At 35.0% G+C, this 14,608-nt stretch overlaps 1 protein-coding gene across 1 annotated transcript; it reads right to left on the bottom strand.

Moving 5' to 3' along the window:
• Window positions 1-1,304: 1,304 nt before the first annotated feature.
• Window positions 1,305-13,641, bottom strand: LOC107643884 (putative ethanolamine kinase). The gene is made up of 11 exons (XM_016347633.3): window positions 13,243-13,641; window positions 12,771-12,862; window positions 12,464-12,570; window positions 11,317-11,422; window positions 10,157-10,279; window positions 9,903-9,994; window positions 8,424-8,508; window positions 3,332-3,437; window positions 3,189-3,255; window positions 1,877-1,969; window positions 1,305-1,795 (listed from the first exon to the last, which is right to left on the bottom strand). Exons 1-11 carry the CDS (start codon window positions 13,377-13,379, stop codon window positions 1,667-1,669), a joined length of 1,137 nt encoding a protein of 378 aa, XP_016203119.1. The 5' UTR covers window positions 13,380-13,641; the 3' UTR covers window positions 1,305-1,666.
• Window positions 13,642-14,608: the final 967 nt, after the last annotated feature.

Here is a 14,608-nt window from a genome sequence, read left to right as displayed (position 1 = left end):
TTTATTTTGCTTTGGAGAGAATATTTATACTTATGTTTTGGATGAAAACTTGGTTTATAATTATGTTTATTAGATATTTATAATTAAAAAGATTTTAATGTTTATGAATATAAAAAATATAATTTTTATGCCTTTAGAAATTATAATAGTTAAAAGTAAAAAATAGAAAAGATTTTTTTATATTTTTATATATATTATTTAATAGTTAAAAGTAAAAAAAAAAAAAAAGATGATACTTGGCGGGCTTAGCCCGCCGGCCCGCCAGCCCGCCAGCCCGCCGTTAGGCGGGGCGGGTTGGGATTCTGGGACCGCCTCACTAGGCGGGGCGGGGCGGGCTTCTGGCGGGGCGGGGCGGGGCGGGGCGGGCTTCCCCGCTTGCCACCCCTAACACCAACACAGCAACTAAACAAAATCTCTGTGTTTCATAAAATATCCGTGAATATTTTTAAATTTTAAATTTTAAAACTTAAACTTTAGATAGTAAATTCTAGTTAAGTCATAAATCCTGAAAAAAAAAAAAACAAAAATTAAAACTAATTTTATATACTTTTTCTAGTGTTATTATTATTAGAGAGATATTATATGACCAACAAAATTTATTACCCCTAACAGTAAAAAAACTGGTTTTTGTCATATTCCTCTTAATTAAGGATAATGTGAAAAGACTAAAATATTTTTTTGAGTAATGTTCTAGAAAGACTAAAGTATATTTTTTTGTCCTAATATTTATAATTTTTTTAAAAAAATATCTTTGATATTTAATTTGATTTAATTTTATTTTTAATATTTTTTATTCATTTAATTTTATTCTAACATTTGAAATAAAGTTAACATTTAGAAATAATTTTGATACAAATTGAAAACATTAAAATTAAAATAAAATAAAATTAAATATTAAGAATATTTAAAAAAAAAAATCACAAATGTTTAGACAAAAAACACTTTACCCAAGACTAAAAAGGATATTGAATATTTTGACAAAAAATAGCTTCGTAAGATTAATTTAAAAAAAAAAAAAAACTAAAATATACTTATCAATTAAAAACCCGCTCGTGTTTGTTGTACTTACTAACAGAGAAATGGCTGATAAGTTAAATATCTGATGTAGTTATAAATCAATTATTTATGAATCAATCATGAAACAGTTACAAATTAATTTGAATCAATTATGAATTGAATTAGTTATGAACAAATTATTGCATATCCTTCGAATATTAATCTTTCTGCTTATGACCAAATTATTGCATATCATCCTTCGAATATTAATCCTTCTGCCCGAGCTATATATATCACAACTGAGAATATCAATAGTTCTTTCTACTGCTGTTAAATGTTATTTCTTACAACAAACAATAAGGACTGCACTTAACAGCCAAAAAAATGTGTTAATGTCACTGTAGAAGACTAAAGGAGAAAGAATAACATACAGAAAGCAAGAGTAACAGGACTACATGAAAAGCAAAGAGCCTCTAAAGCTCAAACTAGACGCACAAAATTGCCATTATTCTCATCAGCAGCTACACAAGATATTTTACAAAAATAATGAACTACATGGCTCTGGACTCTGGAGCCTCATCGTACAACAAATTTGACCGAAAAAGTAAAGAAAAAGCAAAAAAGAAAAGAGGGGGGGGGGGGGTTACATTTGTGGCTGATTAAGCATATTCTATTTATTCTTGCCACCAGAAATATAGGATCGCGCCATCAACATAAAACTTTCTTTCCGCCTTTTGTATTCATTGTATCGAAGAAAAAAGTAACCAAGATAATCAAAATCGATCGGCGACATCCTTGCCTGAGAAATATCGAACGAAACAATTATAGACATGGAAGTCATTACTCCGAAAATGTAACATATTAGGAGGCAATACACTACCTGAATTATCCCCCACAAAGACCAGAAAAGGTGCGAAGCCAATGCATATGTATTTGCCTCAACATAAAATGTTTCAAGATCTTTCTCAGAAACCTGTATTTACAAGTATAAAATGATTTATTAAAGACAAATATAGCAAAAGAAGAGTATAAAATTAGCTAGAGGACACATGAGATAGCAAAATACATTAATGCGCATAGCTAAAATGCATCATATATAAGTTTACATTTTTATCTGCATGCAAATAATTGAATCTTGTTGCATACAACGAGGTTACTGTGTAGTTTAACCTGGAGATCCCAGGCTAATATCTCAAAACACTGCCCGTCTGATGATAGCAGTAAAGATTAACCATAAAACATACATATTGGAAAACAAAAGGGTTAGGTTAGAAATAAGAAGTGACTACATTATAGGGAAATCTAATAAAATGTATTGGGTAAAAATGTAATCACCACTACTAATCAAATCAGTATGATGGCAGCGGAGATTAATCAATGATAGGCAAGTGAATTTATCCAAGTGTGCCATAGGTAGGAAGAATGGGTCAATTTCATACTTCGCCCATCACACCTGAAGTTTTATATTCTTGTGTGTCCTTTGTTTATATGACAAATGAGAAACTGAGAAAAGTAGTTATGGGAGAGGATGTCTTGAAACAGAAGAAAATCAGCTTTAATGTAAATGTTTTTTGGTTCCCAAGCACGCACCACAAGAATAGAATCTCATGTTAAGAGATGATGAGAGCTTTTGACCAATTATTTTTGTTATTATCTCCAGTGACTGGTATTGGATGGGAAAGTAAAAAATTATTCTATATCAGCATAAAACAAAACATCAAATAGTGTCAAGAGGCAGATATGTGGAAACATTGACCCTCCAACATATGGGACTTCAAAGGTTCTCTTTTCTTAACAAAGTTTGTTTGACTTGTGAAAATATTCCATTTTCACTTTTTAAGTGTTTTCCATTATAAAGCCAGGAACTTTACCACTGCACTTAATTTCAGTCTTCCACCCCGTAAAAGAATTAATAATAAATAAATAAAAGATAATTTACTTCTATAGCAAGCAGAAACACAGAGATCATTACAGAAAAATCTATTTAAGACCCAATAGGCATAGAGTTAAAAAAAAATAATTAGGAGATCCTTATAAATGATAAGTAGCCTTAAGTGGTCTTTAACCTAAAAGGCTAAAACAATCCAAACTAAATCCTTTGCTAAATATCTAACTCTGTAACTGATAGATGCATTTGATTTTATATAGGATTGATCATCCAAACCACAAAAAAAAAGGCCCTTTTTGTGTACCTCATTTGGTCTGTCAGGTTGTATGTAATGCCTGAAGAAATGGTATTGTTGATTCATGTTTGGGTACCTGCATGAGAAAGATGCTCAAGAAGTAGCAACAAATCATGCCTAAGTAAAGGATGCGAAGCAAGCAAAGAACTTACAACTCAAAATCACAATCAAAGCCAGCATATTCTGCAAAGTGGTTTCCAATGTCGAAGCCTCTGTAGTTGTACGAGGCATATTCATAATCAATGATGTAAACTTTATCTGGAGATTTGTCAGAACAAATAATGAAATTTTGAAGACGGAAAACCTTGAATGAATTAATAATGTAAGCATTATCTCTTAACATGTGAAGGTTACAGTATTCCCAATTAGGCATGCTTGTCTCCTTGATACTTCGCTATAAAACTGACACTATATTCATATCATACATTTCAGTCATCAAATAAACTCACTTACCGAGTAGCTTTCCTTTGGAAGGAAATCCCTGAGTTCTTTCTTTTTGGGATCTTGTGGTATTCAAGATCTCTAAGGGGAAGAGAAGGCTTGTAGTGTAAATTTTACACTACAAGCTCTCCAAACCCTCCCTCCCCTTCAAAACTCGACACGAATATCACCTAAGAAGCTAGAATGTTGGTAACTTGCTCATTTATCTCTGGGAGGTAATATCACCCTCACTGTTTATCTAAATTTCCCTTATACTTGCTGTACGGATTGAAAAACCATGAGGGATTTCTTTGGTCCGGGATTTCCTTTGGTCAAGGGTTTAGGGATTTTCTTTGGCAGTTACAAATAGATAGTGCTTTTCTGTGTTCCTTCTGTCAGAGCTGTTCAAGCGCAGGAACTAAGCTAAAATAAAGCACCGCATACCATGCTCAGAATGATGGCCAAGCTGAGAAGGAGAATAGGTACCTCGAGACATTTACAGTGTTCTGCGGTCATAAAACCCAAGCAGTGATCCAAACTTCTCTGCTGGGCAGAATTGTGGTTCACCACCTGCAGTGCATCTACTAAAACAACTCCATCCATGGCCTATATAGAAGAAACCCTCCCACTCTCATCTGAAGGGGTGATTTGCTTCTGCAGTAAAGGAAGTTAACCAAATGCTTGCAAAAAGGGATGCAGTCCTAGACAAATTAATACCACGTGAAGAATAAGGCCGACAAGTGTAGGAGGTGCAATATGCAGATAAGTATTGGGGGGATAAAGCTCAGTCCTAAGTTCTATGTCCCGTTTGAGGTTGCTGGATTTTTTTTTTCACCATTACAAAGAAACTCTAATAGAATCATTATAGCGAGACCAAACTGCTAGTCAGAGTACAACAATATCAGAGAGTACGTACCTAGTACTACACAAAAGAACTCAACAAATATATTTATTCAATCCTAACTACATAAAGCATAAAAGATAGCAAAGACAACAATACATCAATTTTATATCCTCTGATTCAAACAAATCCTCCCAGTCTCCTCCTTTTCCATTCCTTAATACATGGTTCCTAATCCCAACCTTCGGCATAGCCATCCATCAGCTAGTTTAGAAAACCACAAAAACTCATCCAAAATCGAACCACTACCTCTTGTCCATATACCAAACAAACCTATGCATATTAATTTTTCTTTTGCTTATTCTCAGCTCCTTCCGAATTCCAAAAATGATAAAACAGCTTACTTTTGGCCGTAGTTGTTAAAGCTCCACCACCTTTTTTTGTAACTAGTCTTCAAGATCTCATTGTAGTCGGCAATAATCATCATGGGCACTTGATACATTTCAATAATCCTATTCAACTCTTCCCACGTCTTTTCTTCCTTTATCAAAAACTCCATAAACGAAACAAACAGCACATTCAAAACTCTCCTCCCTTAGGCATCCTTTCAAAGACAGCCACCTTTCCCCCTTCTCACATAAATCCACACAAAAAAATACAGAAGATTCGACATAGCTAATATGCCCCCCTGACGCTCCAACAGATTTCACAGCTTCCCATTTGCAATCCTTTCCTTCCCCAAATCCCAGCTACTTCCCACTATGACAAGCTCTCCCTAGTTTATATAATACTTAGTATCATTGGTTTTTTGCTTTCCTAAACTTCTTTATCATATCAGTCTTTCCCTTCCCCCCTAACCCGACATTCCAAGAAGAAATAATCATTTGATATTTTACTACCAACCCTTCTCTTGTTGGCTCCTCTACTTCTACGTGCCCTATCCCTTGCCTTCTTCAATTTTCTTTGCTCTTCAATCTTCACATTTTTCATCTTCGAAATCTGCATTAGTGTTTCATCTTCATCAATAGCTTCAAAGCCTGATTCTTCTGCTAATTTTCCACCCTATAATTATCGATTTATGTTCTTCAAAGTCACTTTCTTCACTCGTTTCTGCCATTGCACTAACGCCGCTTCTTACTTGTAATGCTTCCCTATCGTTGCTATTCTCTTGGAAATCAAACTTCCACTCATTTCCCAATACAACGTGCTCCAACTTCATCAGGAAGCACTCCGCCGTACTCCTCTTCAACCACCACAACCACCACGATGCCTCATCTTCAAGGACTTTTCCATGGCAGCCATCCTATTTGCCTCCACTTTCTCCATTTCGTCCCTCTTCCTTCTTCCTTCCTATGCCAGCGTCATACTGTTCAAAGCTTTCCACTTGAATGTGTTCTTCACGGTTGATCTCTTCTTCATCCGAGAACAGCATCTCTGTTCCAATCCTTTTGTCTGGGAAGCATTCAGGTCCACACATTTCACATCCCACTTCTCTAACCTGAATCGGATAGCATCTTCCATCAATCTTCATCCAAACCTCTCTTTCAATTCTGTTCATCTGACAAGAGTCAATAAGAAGCTTTCCAGAGCTATAAGGTAAATCCCTCTTCCGTTAGCTCATCACACTTCACAAATGATCCCCAAACTTTCCCTCTTTTAAAAAATTTTCTTGGAGGCCAGGCATGAAATGGCATCCCAAAGCATTCCAACCAAACATCATAGAAAAAAGAACACAACTCCCTCCTTCATGCTTCCATTTGAATCTCATCTTCATCCATATCAAGAAAGCAAACCACCATTTTATAAGCCCCCTGCTTCCCTCACCACAACTATTTCATCCTTCCACACATCCTCTAGCATCTTTGACAACGTTTCTAGACTCATTGGCGAAGTTTTTCCTCCTATAAAGCTCCTCTTGAGCCATGGGATGTTTTCATGAACTACCTCTCCTTCCACCAATATTGTACCTTGCTCTCTCCTCCTATCATACTCATTTTGTTGAGTTTTATTTTCTATGGTTCCTCTCTTTCTCATCATCATCATCATTTTCCCGTTCCCTCTTTCTTACCCATTTATGGCTTCTTTTTTTCATGCTAACCTAACATTTTTCCTTCCAACCATGTGCTCTCTAGATGATCCCTTTGTTCTTTCCATACTTTGCCTCTATAACCTCCGTTCGGCACCCTCTCAGGACATTGTCCTTCATCTCCAGAATTGCTTTGATTGCTCCCTTTTTCATCTTGTATCTTACAAAAGCAAACATAAAAATATCCCTTCCTCTGTTTTTGCCATATAGATATCCATCCTTGATCTCCCCGTATCCATTTAAATTGTTGAAGAATTTCATTCTCTGATATGTTATGAGGCAAGTTCCCAATAAAAACGGTGTAGGGTTCTTCATCTAATCTTCTAGATTCATCTGTCTTCCATACCCTAGAATCTATAATTCTTTGTTTAGCCCACCCAAGTGTTTACCGCCCCCTCACATACTCTCTAGTTTTCTCTCCACCTCGCATACTCTCTACCGTTTTTTAGTATTGAGCACGTACTCTCTAGTGATTGTTCTCTCTCTCGGCCCCTTGCATTCTCTCTGGTTTTCCAAAGCAACTGCATATTCATCGCATCGCTTATGCCAGAATGTTGAGGTGAGGTTGCTGAAAGTATTGGGGGAAGTGGCATATAAGTTGCAACTCCCTCCCCGCACATGTTATACCCCTTCTTTCATGTATCCCTGTTAAGAAGTGCATTGCAGAATATGTTCCCCGTCAAATGTTACCCCAAGATCTTGCAGAAGATTGAGAATTACATGTCTATCCTGCTGAAATTTTGGCAGTGTGGCAGAACACTCGAGGTGAGTTAGAGGTTCCAGTAAAATAGTAGAACATTGCAGAGTTTGAAACTTCTTGGGTGCTGGCAGCTGATATTAAAATCAGTTTCCCTGACTTCCATTTTGAGGACAAGGGAGTAGTTCCTAAGGGGAGTATTAGCTTTAAGGATAATATCTACAAAGAGCTGCCAGTGTATATGCATAAGAGGTTCAGAGGCATTTTTGAAACTAAGCAATATCAGGGAGTGAGAGAACTGAGTGGGTCCCCAAGGCCTAACTAAGTTAGGCAGAAATTGAGAGCATCAGAATGCCAGAGTGCGCTCAGACTGCATGTATGTTTTCTGTGACGGGAAAGAATGATATAAGTGGGTAGAGAAAAAGAAGAAAGAGGAGGCAGAATTTGGGAATTGGCTTCAGAGAGTAGGGCTGCTAAGTGCCCTAGTTCCCTTTGACCGTTTGCTAATTGTCTTCTATCTTCCCTTCAACTGTGAGCTGAGATCCAGTATCACCAGTAGTCATACTCCAATTAATAGTTCCTTTCGAATTTTGACTTTATCTAGGATAGGGTTACCTTTGATGCTTCCCTTTGGTACTTTGCACATGGTTCGTTTAAGAGAGTTCCTTTAGCCGACATTCAAAGGGATTGGCATACTCTACTACATGGTCTTAACCGTTTTTATATTTTTGTGAGGATATCTAATCCTCATCCTCTTTTGTATATTATTCTCTATCTTAATAAAATTCAGTTTTCTATCAAGAGTAAGTAAACAAATAAACCCAATAAGTAAATATTGGTGAAAATCGAAGGTCATGCTCCTAAACTTTGAACTAATTTTGTACTAAACAACAAAGCAACATTTTAAGTAAAATTTAAATGCTAGAACTTATTAACAAGCAGTGCTACATCATTACATTTAAATATGCTCCCTAATAAGTAAACTGCATTGACAGTTGGCTCATAGGTGGTCACTTTTCAATACCATTCATGCATTTTAGCAAAATAGATGTCAAAGTGAACTACTTAAGGCACTAACCACGGAATAGTTCATTGCCCCAAAAAGAAAAAAGAGGGGAGGGGGGTGGAAACATGCTTTTACTTCTAAAATCATAGTGTGGAAGCACAAACATGCTTATTATAATCAAAGAATATTAATACCTTCTTCAGCATTAACCATTATATTTCCAGAAAGCAAGTCATTGTGAGAAAAGATGACTGGAGAATTGAGACAGTCAGTCAACTCCTGTCGCACAACCCAAAAAAATAAAATAAAATAAAATTCAGTCGAGAATAAATTGTTGTCAAAAATAAAATGAGTCGTTAGCTACTGAATTCAAGTTTTTCTAACTTTTTCATAAATGACGTCATTTTATCATGAACAATGCCTATATGAAATTGTTTAAACCCATGCCTTGCTTTACGTCTTTGCAGTCTAACTTTTATTGATACCTTATTTTCCCAATTAATCCCCTTTAAGATTAAGGAGGAAAATTTCTGAGGCTTTTTGTTAAGGACTTGGGTATCATGGGGGTGGATGCCCAAAGTCCCACATCAAGTAGTATGAGATGTTTGATGTTAAGAGAGAAGTTCTTACACCCTCAAGAGCTAGCTTTTAAACATGTGGTTCTCCACTTTCCTTAGATAGTTAACAATGGCTACTGTGGATTAAGGTGAATACCAAGTAGTGATAACCAAATACCAAGCGGTTTACAATTTTTTCTAGTACTTAACAATGACATCAAGGCTAGGTTGTTAGCGCCATAGAAAGGGGGCTACCTCTAGGTTGGATTAAGGTGAATACCAAATAGCGATAGAGTGCCGATAGAGTGAAGCCATTGCAGACGAAAGCTTTCCATGGGCGGGTGTATTGTTAGAGACATGGTATCATACTATGGGAAGCCCAAAGTCCCACATTGAGTACTATGGGATGCTTCATGTTGTATTTGAGGAGGGAGCTACCTCTTAAAGTGTAGTTCCACACTTTTCTTGGGTACTTATCTCCTCTGCCCCTTTCCATATGCCATTACTGCCAAATACTCTCTATGCTCTGTCCATTCTATTATATCACTATTTGTCTCCATCCCCTTCACTATCTGATGTACACGGCTTATCCCTCTAAACCAATTTTCTCTGTTATGAGTGACTACAAATAGGCCTACATGGCTGCAGGCACACCTCCCCTCTTATTTTTACTTGATGGGTTCATATCAGAGCCCAATCTTGTATCCAGGTTATGAAGATTAGTGTGCAGGAGACATTTGTTATTATTACACACATTTAATAAATAAAAGGATCAATTAATGTGCCAATTAATCCACTAGAATATATAAGATAAAAATGATTAAATACCTTCATTCAATTGGTATAGTAAATACACTGAAAGGAACTGGGTTAGAACATGCTACGAAGTATTTATTATTGCTAAGAATAGATATTCAAGAAGGCCCTTGCTCTCCTAGTTTCCCAATTTCTAATTTGTCAACCTCTTCTCTATTTCTCTAACACCTTTTATAAACCTTTTTCTAACTAACTCAGAACCAGTTTCTAATATCTGAAACTGTTCATGTTGAAAGCTGACTAAATGAAAGATAAATACAAACACAAAACATCAAGATATTTTTGAGAACAAGGTAGCACCTGCAGTTCAACAATTTCATTGTGAACTTCCTTGAATGAAATAGTCTCATAAGCCTTTTGCTTTTCGCTATCATCAAACTTTAGAGTGGAAGCTGTAAAATAAACATATGAAAAATGTCTAAATCAACTACTAAGATTAATGCAGAACGAACAAATAGATACACTTTTCCTTTATCAAAATAGATTCTATATTAGAATTATAGTTAGAAAGTCAAAGTTGTTCTATCCAACATAAAGAAGGAAATTTAAGGGACCTTTCTCAAAGAACTTCCAAACATCGTTCCATAATTGGGGTTCCCTAGAACCAGGAACTTCCAAATGATGAAATCTTCTCAATGCATTTGCTATTTTAGCAGCCAACTTTGGCTCCCGCATATCTGCCAGAATATAGTAGAATTCATCAATTGTGCATGTTAGGGAGAGTTATCACTTGCATTTTCACCTAGAAAATGTTTTAAATGCAATTTGATGAATTTCAGAAATATAGGTAAAATTGGTATGTATCTTACTTACACAAGACAATATAAAGTTCTTTTAAGGAATGCATTTTAAGCACTATTTGGGAGTTGTAAAATTTTCAAAAAATGAATCTTAAATATCAAACATTATAAATCATAAAGAAATCACTTCCTACCATTATTGAATAATGTTTTCATATATCCAAACATAAGAATGATTTTACATTAATATTAATTATAAAGTAATTAATTAAGCTTATAATCCATTATTGAAATACTCTTATTTCCATAACTAATCCAGTATGTATGATGAAACACACTCTTGACAGGTCTAGGGTTCACCAAAAGCATTTATTAAGGAACATGTTAAGTATGATCTATGTGAGCTACTAACAGACTCAAAGCTTTACACCACATGGTACTTCATAAACACATAAGAAAGAATAAATATTATATATATCATGCTAACATAAAATATTTAGCTTTTAAGTTACAAAATTAGTATTAAGTAACAATTATAACTTTTCAAGGAGCCTTGTCAGGTTAAGAGTAAACAACAATATTCTCTGTTAAGGGAAGGCAAGCTCAAACTTCCAGCATTTATTCTAGGCAATAATAGGATCCACTGCAACATAGTGATTCCAATCATATGGTAAAAACCCAGTGATTGCAATATGGTAAGAGTTAAATTTTTCCAGTAAGGACTTAAGTAGAAGCTATAGTCCCTCACACTATTCCCATAATGAAACATATACAGCCAAGAATGTCACATATATCCTACAGCAATGTATATATAATAAATGCAATACAGGGTAGAGATAAACTGTTTAGAGATACTTAGTGTCTAACAGATATTTATTAACACTCCAAAGCGGGTAGTTTGAAAAAACCCAGCATTTATGACATGTCAGTCCTTCTCCAAACAGGATTTTGAATAGTTTTTATTTTTTGGGTACCTGATGGGCTGAGAGTATGTGCATTTATAAAAGATTGCACCATGCCATTTCCAAAAATTCCAAGCCATTTAGCCCCAAATCCTGCAGATGTGATGTATTTGGTAGCCTAAACACCAAATTTCACAAGCATTCACAAAGTAAAACGGCAGTTAATGAGTATATGCAGTGAAGAAATCAATCTAACCACAACGTTTGGCAGACATGTGAACAATTAAGAATCATACTTTTCTTCAATCAAAACTGAAATACTATGTGCACATTCGATAATCTACCAATTAAGGGACAAACTCGTAATACATATCTTAGTCATGTCCAATTTCTGTATCTAAGAATTATGGAAGGACTAAGAATAAATGGATTTTGGGCGCATTTCTGCATCAGCCTGTCCCAACAAAATTTGAGTCTTCTAACCAAAGGTAGATGCATACCACCATGTCCATGTCTTTGGTAGACATGGACATTAACCAAAACAGCCTACTAGTTTACGATCAAAGACATTGGTGTGTCAGATACGTGTGCAACCTCATTGGGTAGGACAAAGCTCACTTTTTTTTCTTGATGAGTAGAACAAAGCTCATTGGTTTTCCTTGGGGGAGTTTCTCTTCCAAAAGTAAATAAGCCTCAGAACCATTGCATCTAAAAGGGATTATTCTTCAAGTTGAGATTATTGTTATCGGGAGTTTAAGTCTGCCTATCCCTTGCTAACTTATTTGAAAAATTTGACCTATCAAGCATATTGTGGAATAATGGAATTTCAGGAATAGATAAAAAGCATTGATGTATTAATATTGAATGAAATTTATAGGCAAACTCTAGGAAACTACAAATAACTTGAACCTTTATATGCAACATCCTCTATCCTAAAAGCTCTGGTTTTATAATAAGATTTTTAACATTAAATCACATAATTCTTTTTTTCCAATGGAAACAGAAATCTAATTATATATTTGTACTCTTAAGAGTTTCAAACTAGTTGGTTGTTGACAATACATGATTGAATATTTATAACAAACTTTTAAACGTTTTCAGTGCATTAGAAAAAGAAAACAAAAAATAAAAAAATAATGCACAATGAACCAAAATTTCACTCAATTATGCCATGCAGAACAATTCAGTGACTAAGATAGTAATGGTTATAGTATCTAACCTGCAACTCCCTGTGACGATCAATAATGTGCTCAGTGTTTGGTCCATACAGTCTGATTGTAATAATGTCATCAACAGAACTTCCGTCCTTAACTCTGACCTTGAGTACTGACAACGCCAAATTACTAGTTAGGTTCTATATCAATAACCAAAATGGTAACAGCGAATAAGATTTAACTAAGCAACCAGATAAAAATCAATCTCAACGTTATTTATATTTATATGATATCTAACAAGTAAGCCTTTGCCATAGAAAGCGATTCATTTAGTGGAAAATCAAATGTAAAGAATAACGAGAAATTACTTACACAAATTTGTTATGCCTCCAGATATTTTATCAACATCAAAGCAAGAATCATCCAAATTTGACCAATCCTTGAACATATCCTTACACAACTTGCTGCACAAAGCCACAACTCGACGTATCAAAAAATCATATATATAGGCGTAGCATGGATGTAACGAACAGAATTCAAGAAACAGGGAAGTAACCTTCAACTAATAAACAACCCTAACAAACAACGATTTACAAGACCCACACAATACCAAATCAAAAGGAATAGAATCATTCCCAAAACTCGGGAATTGCAAAAGTCTGACTCGGTCAATATCAACTGAAAGTAAGCTCCCCATTCTCATGGAAAAAGCTTCGACTCAACGCACCATAAAATGAAAGAAAGGAAATCCAACAAGAAACGAAACGAAGAAAACAAGGCAGGTCCAAGAAGCACACGAAAAAAATAAATAAAAGAAAAGAAAAGAAACGTTAGAAATACGAACATGATCAGAGGCTTCATTTGAGAGAAAGAGAGCGAAGGGTCAATGATGAGCTGAGAAGAATGAATCTGCGAGGCATAGTCTTTGCGGGCTTGCTCTGCTACTTCCACGGGATTCCAGATCTTAACCTCGGCACCCATATCAAACCCGAAATGGAAGAAGTAGAAGAAGAAGCAACGAAGATGATGGTGGCGGTGGTGGCTTCAAGAGAACAAAAGAAAGGAAGTTCGGAAGTTTTGAGAGAAGGAAGCGGATGTCGATGATGGCGAGAGTATCGTTTCTTTCTATGGAAATTGTTCCCCTTCTTCGCATTCGAATAGAACGGTGTTTCGTGTGGCGTTGGACGATGAGAGTTGATTCCGCAACGAAATGACTAATATGGCCTCCACCACATGTTTACGTAAAATGCATTTGTTTTATAAATTGTTTATCAAAACTCAAAATATTTCATAAACGGTAAAAACTCAAATGTCTTCGTAGAAAGTTAATAATTGAAAATAGTCAAAATACCATAGTTAAATGATAATGAATTAAATTTATTAAATTATTTAATTATTTCAATTATTAAATTTATATAAAAATAACTTTACATAAATTTTCACTTTTATAAATATATCAATTAGCATATCATAAATATTAAATTTTTTATTTAAATAAATTTAAAAATTATATTATTTTTCATTCTTAAAAAAAAAAAACAAAAGTTGTCACATAAATATGTGACAATTTATATTTCATAATATGTAACCACGTTATAAATATTAGCGACTGAATAGGAGTTAAGCTCCATTTTAATTTTTGAGATTGATAAGTTGCACTGATTTAGTCTCTGAACCTTTCAATTGCTACAATTTGGTTTCTAAATACAAAAAGTACACCACTATAATCCCTCTTCAATGCCGCTAGTGAGATAGCTCAAGTCTTGCCATGTTAGACATATTGAAACGATGTTGTACACGTTTTTACGCTAAAAGAGTACTAAATGATGTCATTTCAGGGTTTGAACAATATTAAAAGGGAGGGGTATAACGTTTTAGTATTGTTCAAACTCTCAAACGACGTCATTTAGTGCATTCTTTAACGCCAAAACGCATATGACGTCGTTTTAATATGTCTAGCGTGACAAGACTTGAGTTACGTCACTAATTAAGCGTTTGGTGGAGAGACAGAGACGGAAAGACTGAGACTGAGAGACAGAGACTAAGAGATAGAGATTGAAATAAATCTCAGTATTCTGTTTGGTGCAAAGTCGGAGACAGAAATTGAAACAAGAATGAAATTCTAATTTAATTTGTACAAAGGGTAAAATTGGAATTAATTAATTGAAATGGGGATATTTTAAGTATAAAATGTTATTAAAATTTCAGTC

The sequence above is a fragment of the Arachis ipaensis genome, chromosome B5 (assembly GCF_059453495.1).
Source record: "Arachis ipaensis isolate K30076 ecotype BB chromosome B5, ASM5945349v1, whole genome shotgun sequence".
Classification (NCBI taxonomy): domain Eukaryota; kingdom Viridiplantae; phylum Streptophyta; class Magnoliopsida; order Fabales; family Fabaceae; genus Arachis; species Arachis ipaensis.
This window is presented reverse-complemented; position numbering and strand designations above follow the sequence as displayed.

What these genes read in the sequence shown, in the direction of transcription:
- LOC107643884 (XM_016347633.3), bottom strand. Translation starts at nt 13,379, where the DNA reads ATGGGTGCCGAGGTTAAGATCTGGAATCCCGTGGAAGTAGCAGAGCAA. An exon ending in ACATACTCTCAGCCCATCAG is followed by an intron (nt 10,280 to 11,316) that starts GTACCCAAAAAA and finishes ATATTCTGGCAG; the next exon opens with ATATGCGGGAGCCAAAGTTG. An exon ending in CTTTGTGGGGGATAATTCAG is followed by an intron (nt 1,796 to 1,876) that starts GTAGTGTATTGC and finishes GATATTTCTCAG; the next exon opens with GCAAGGATGTCGCCGATCGA.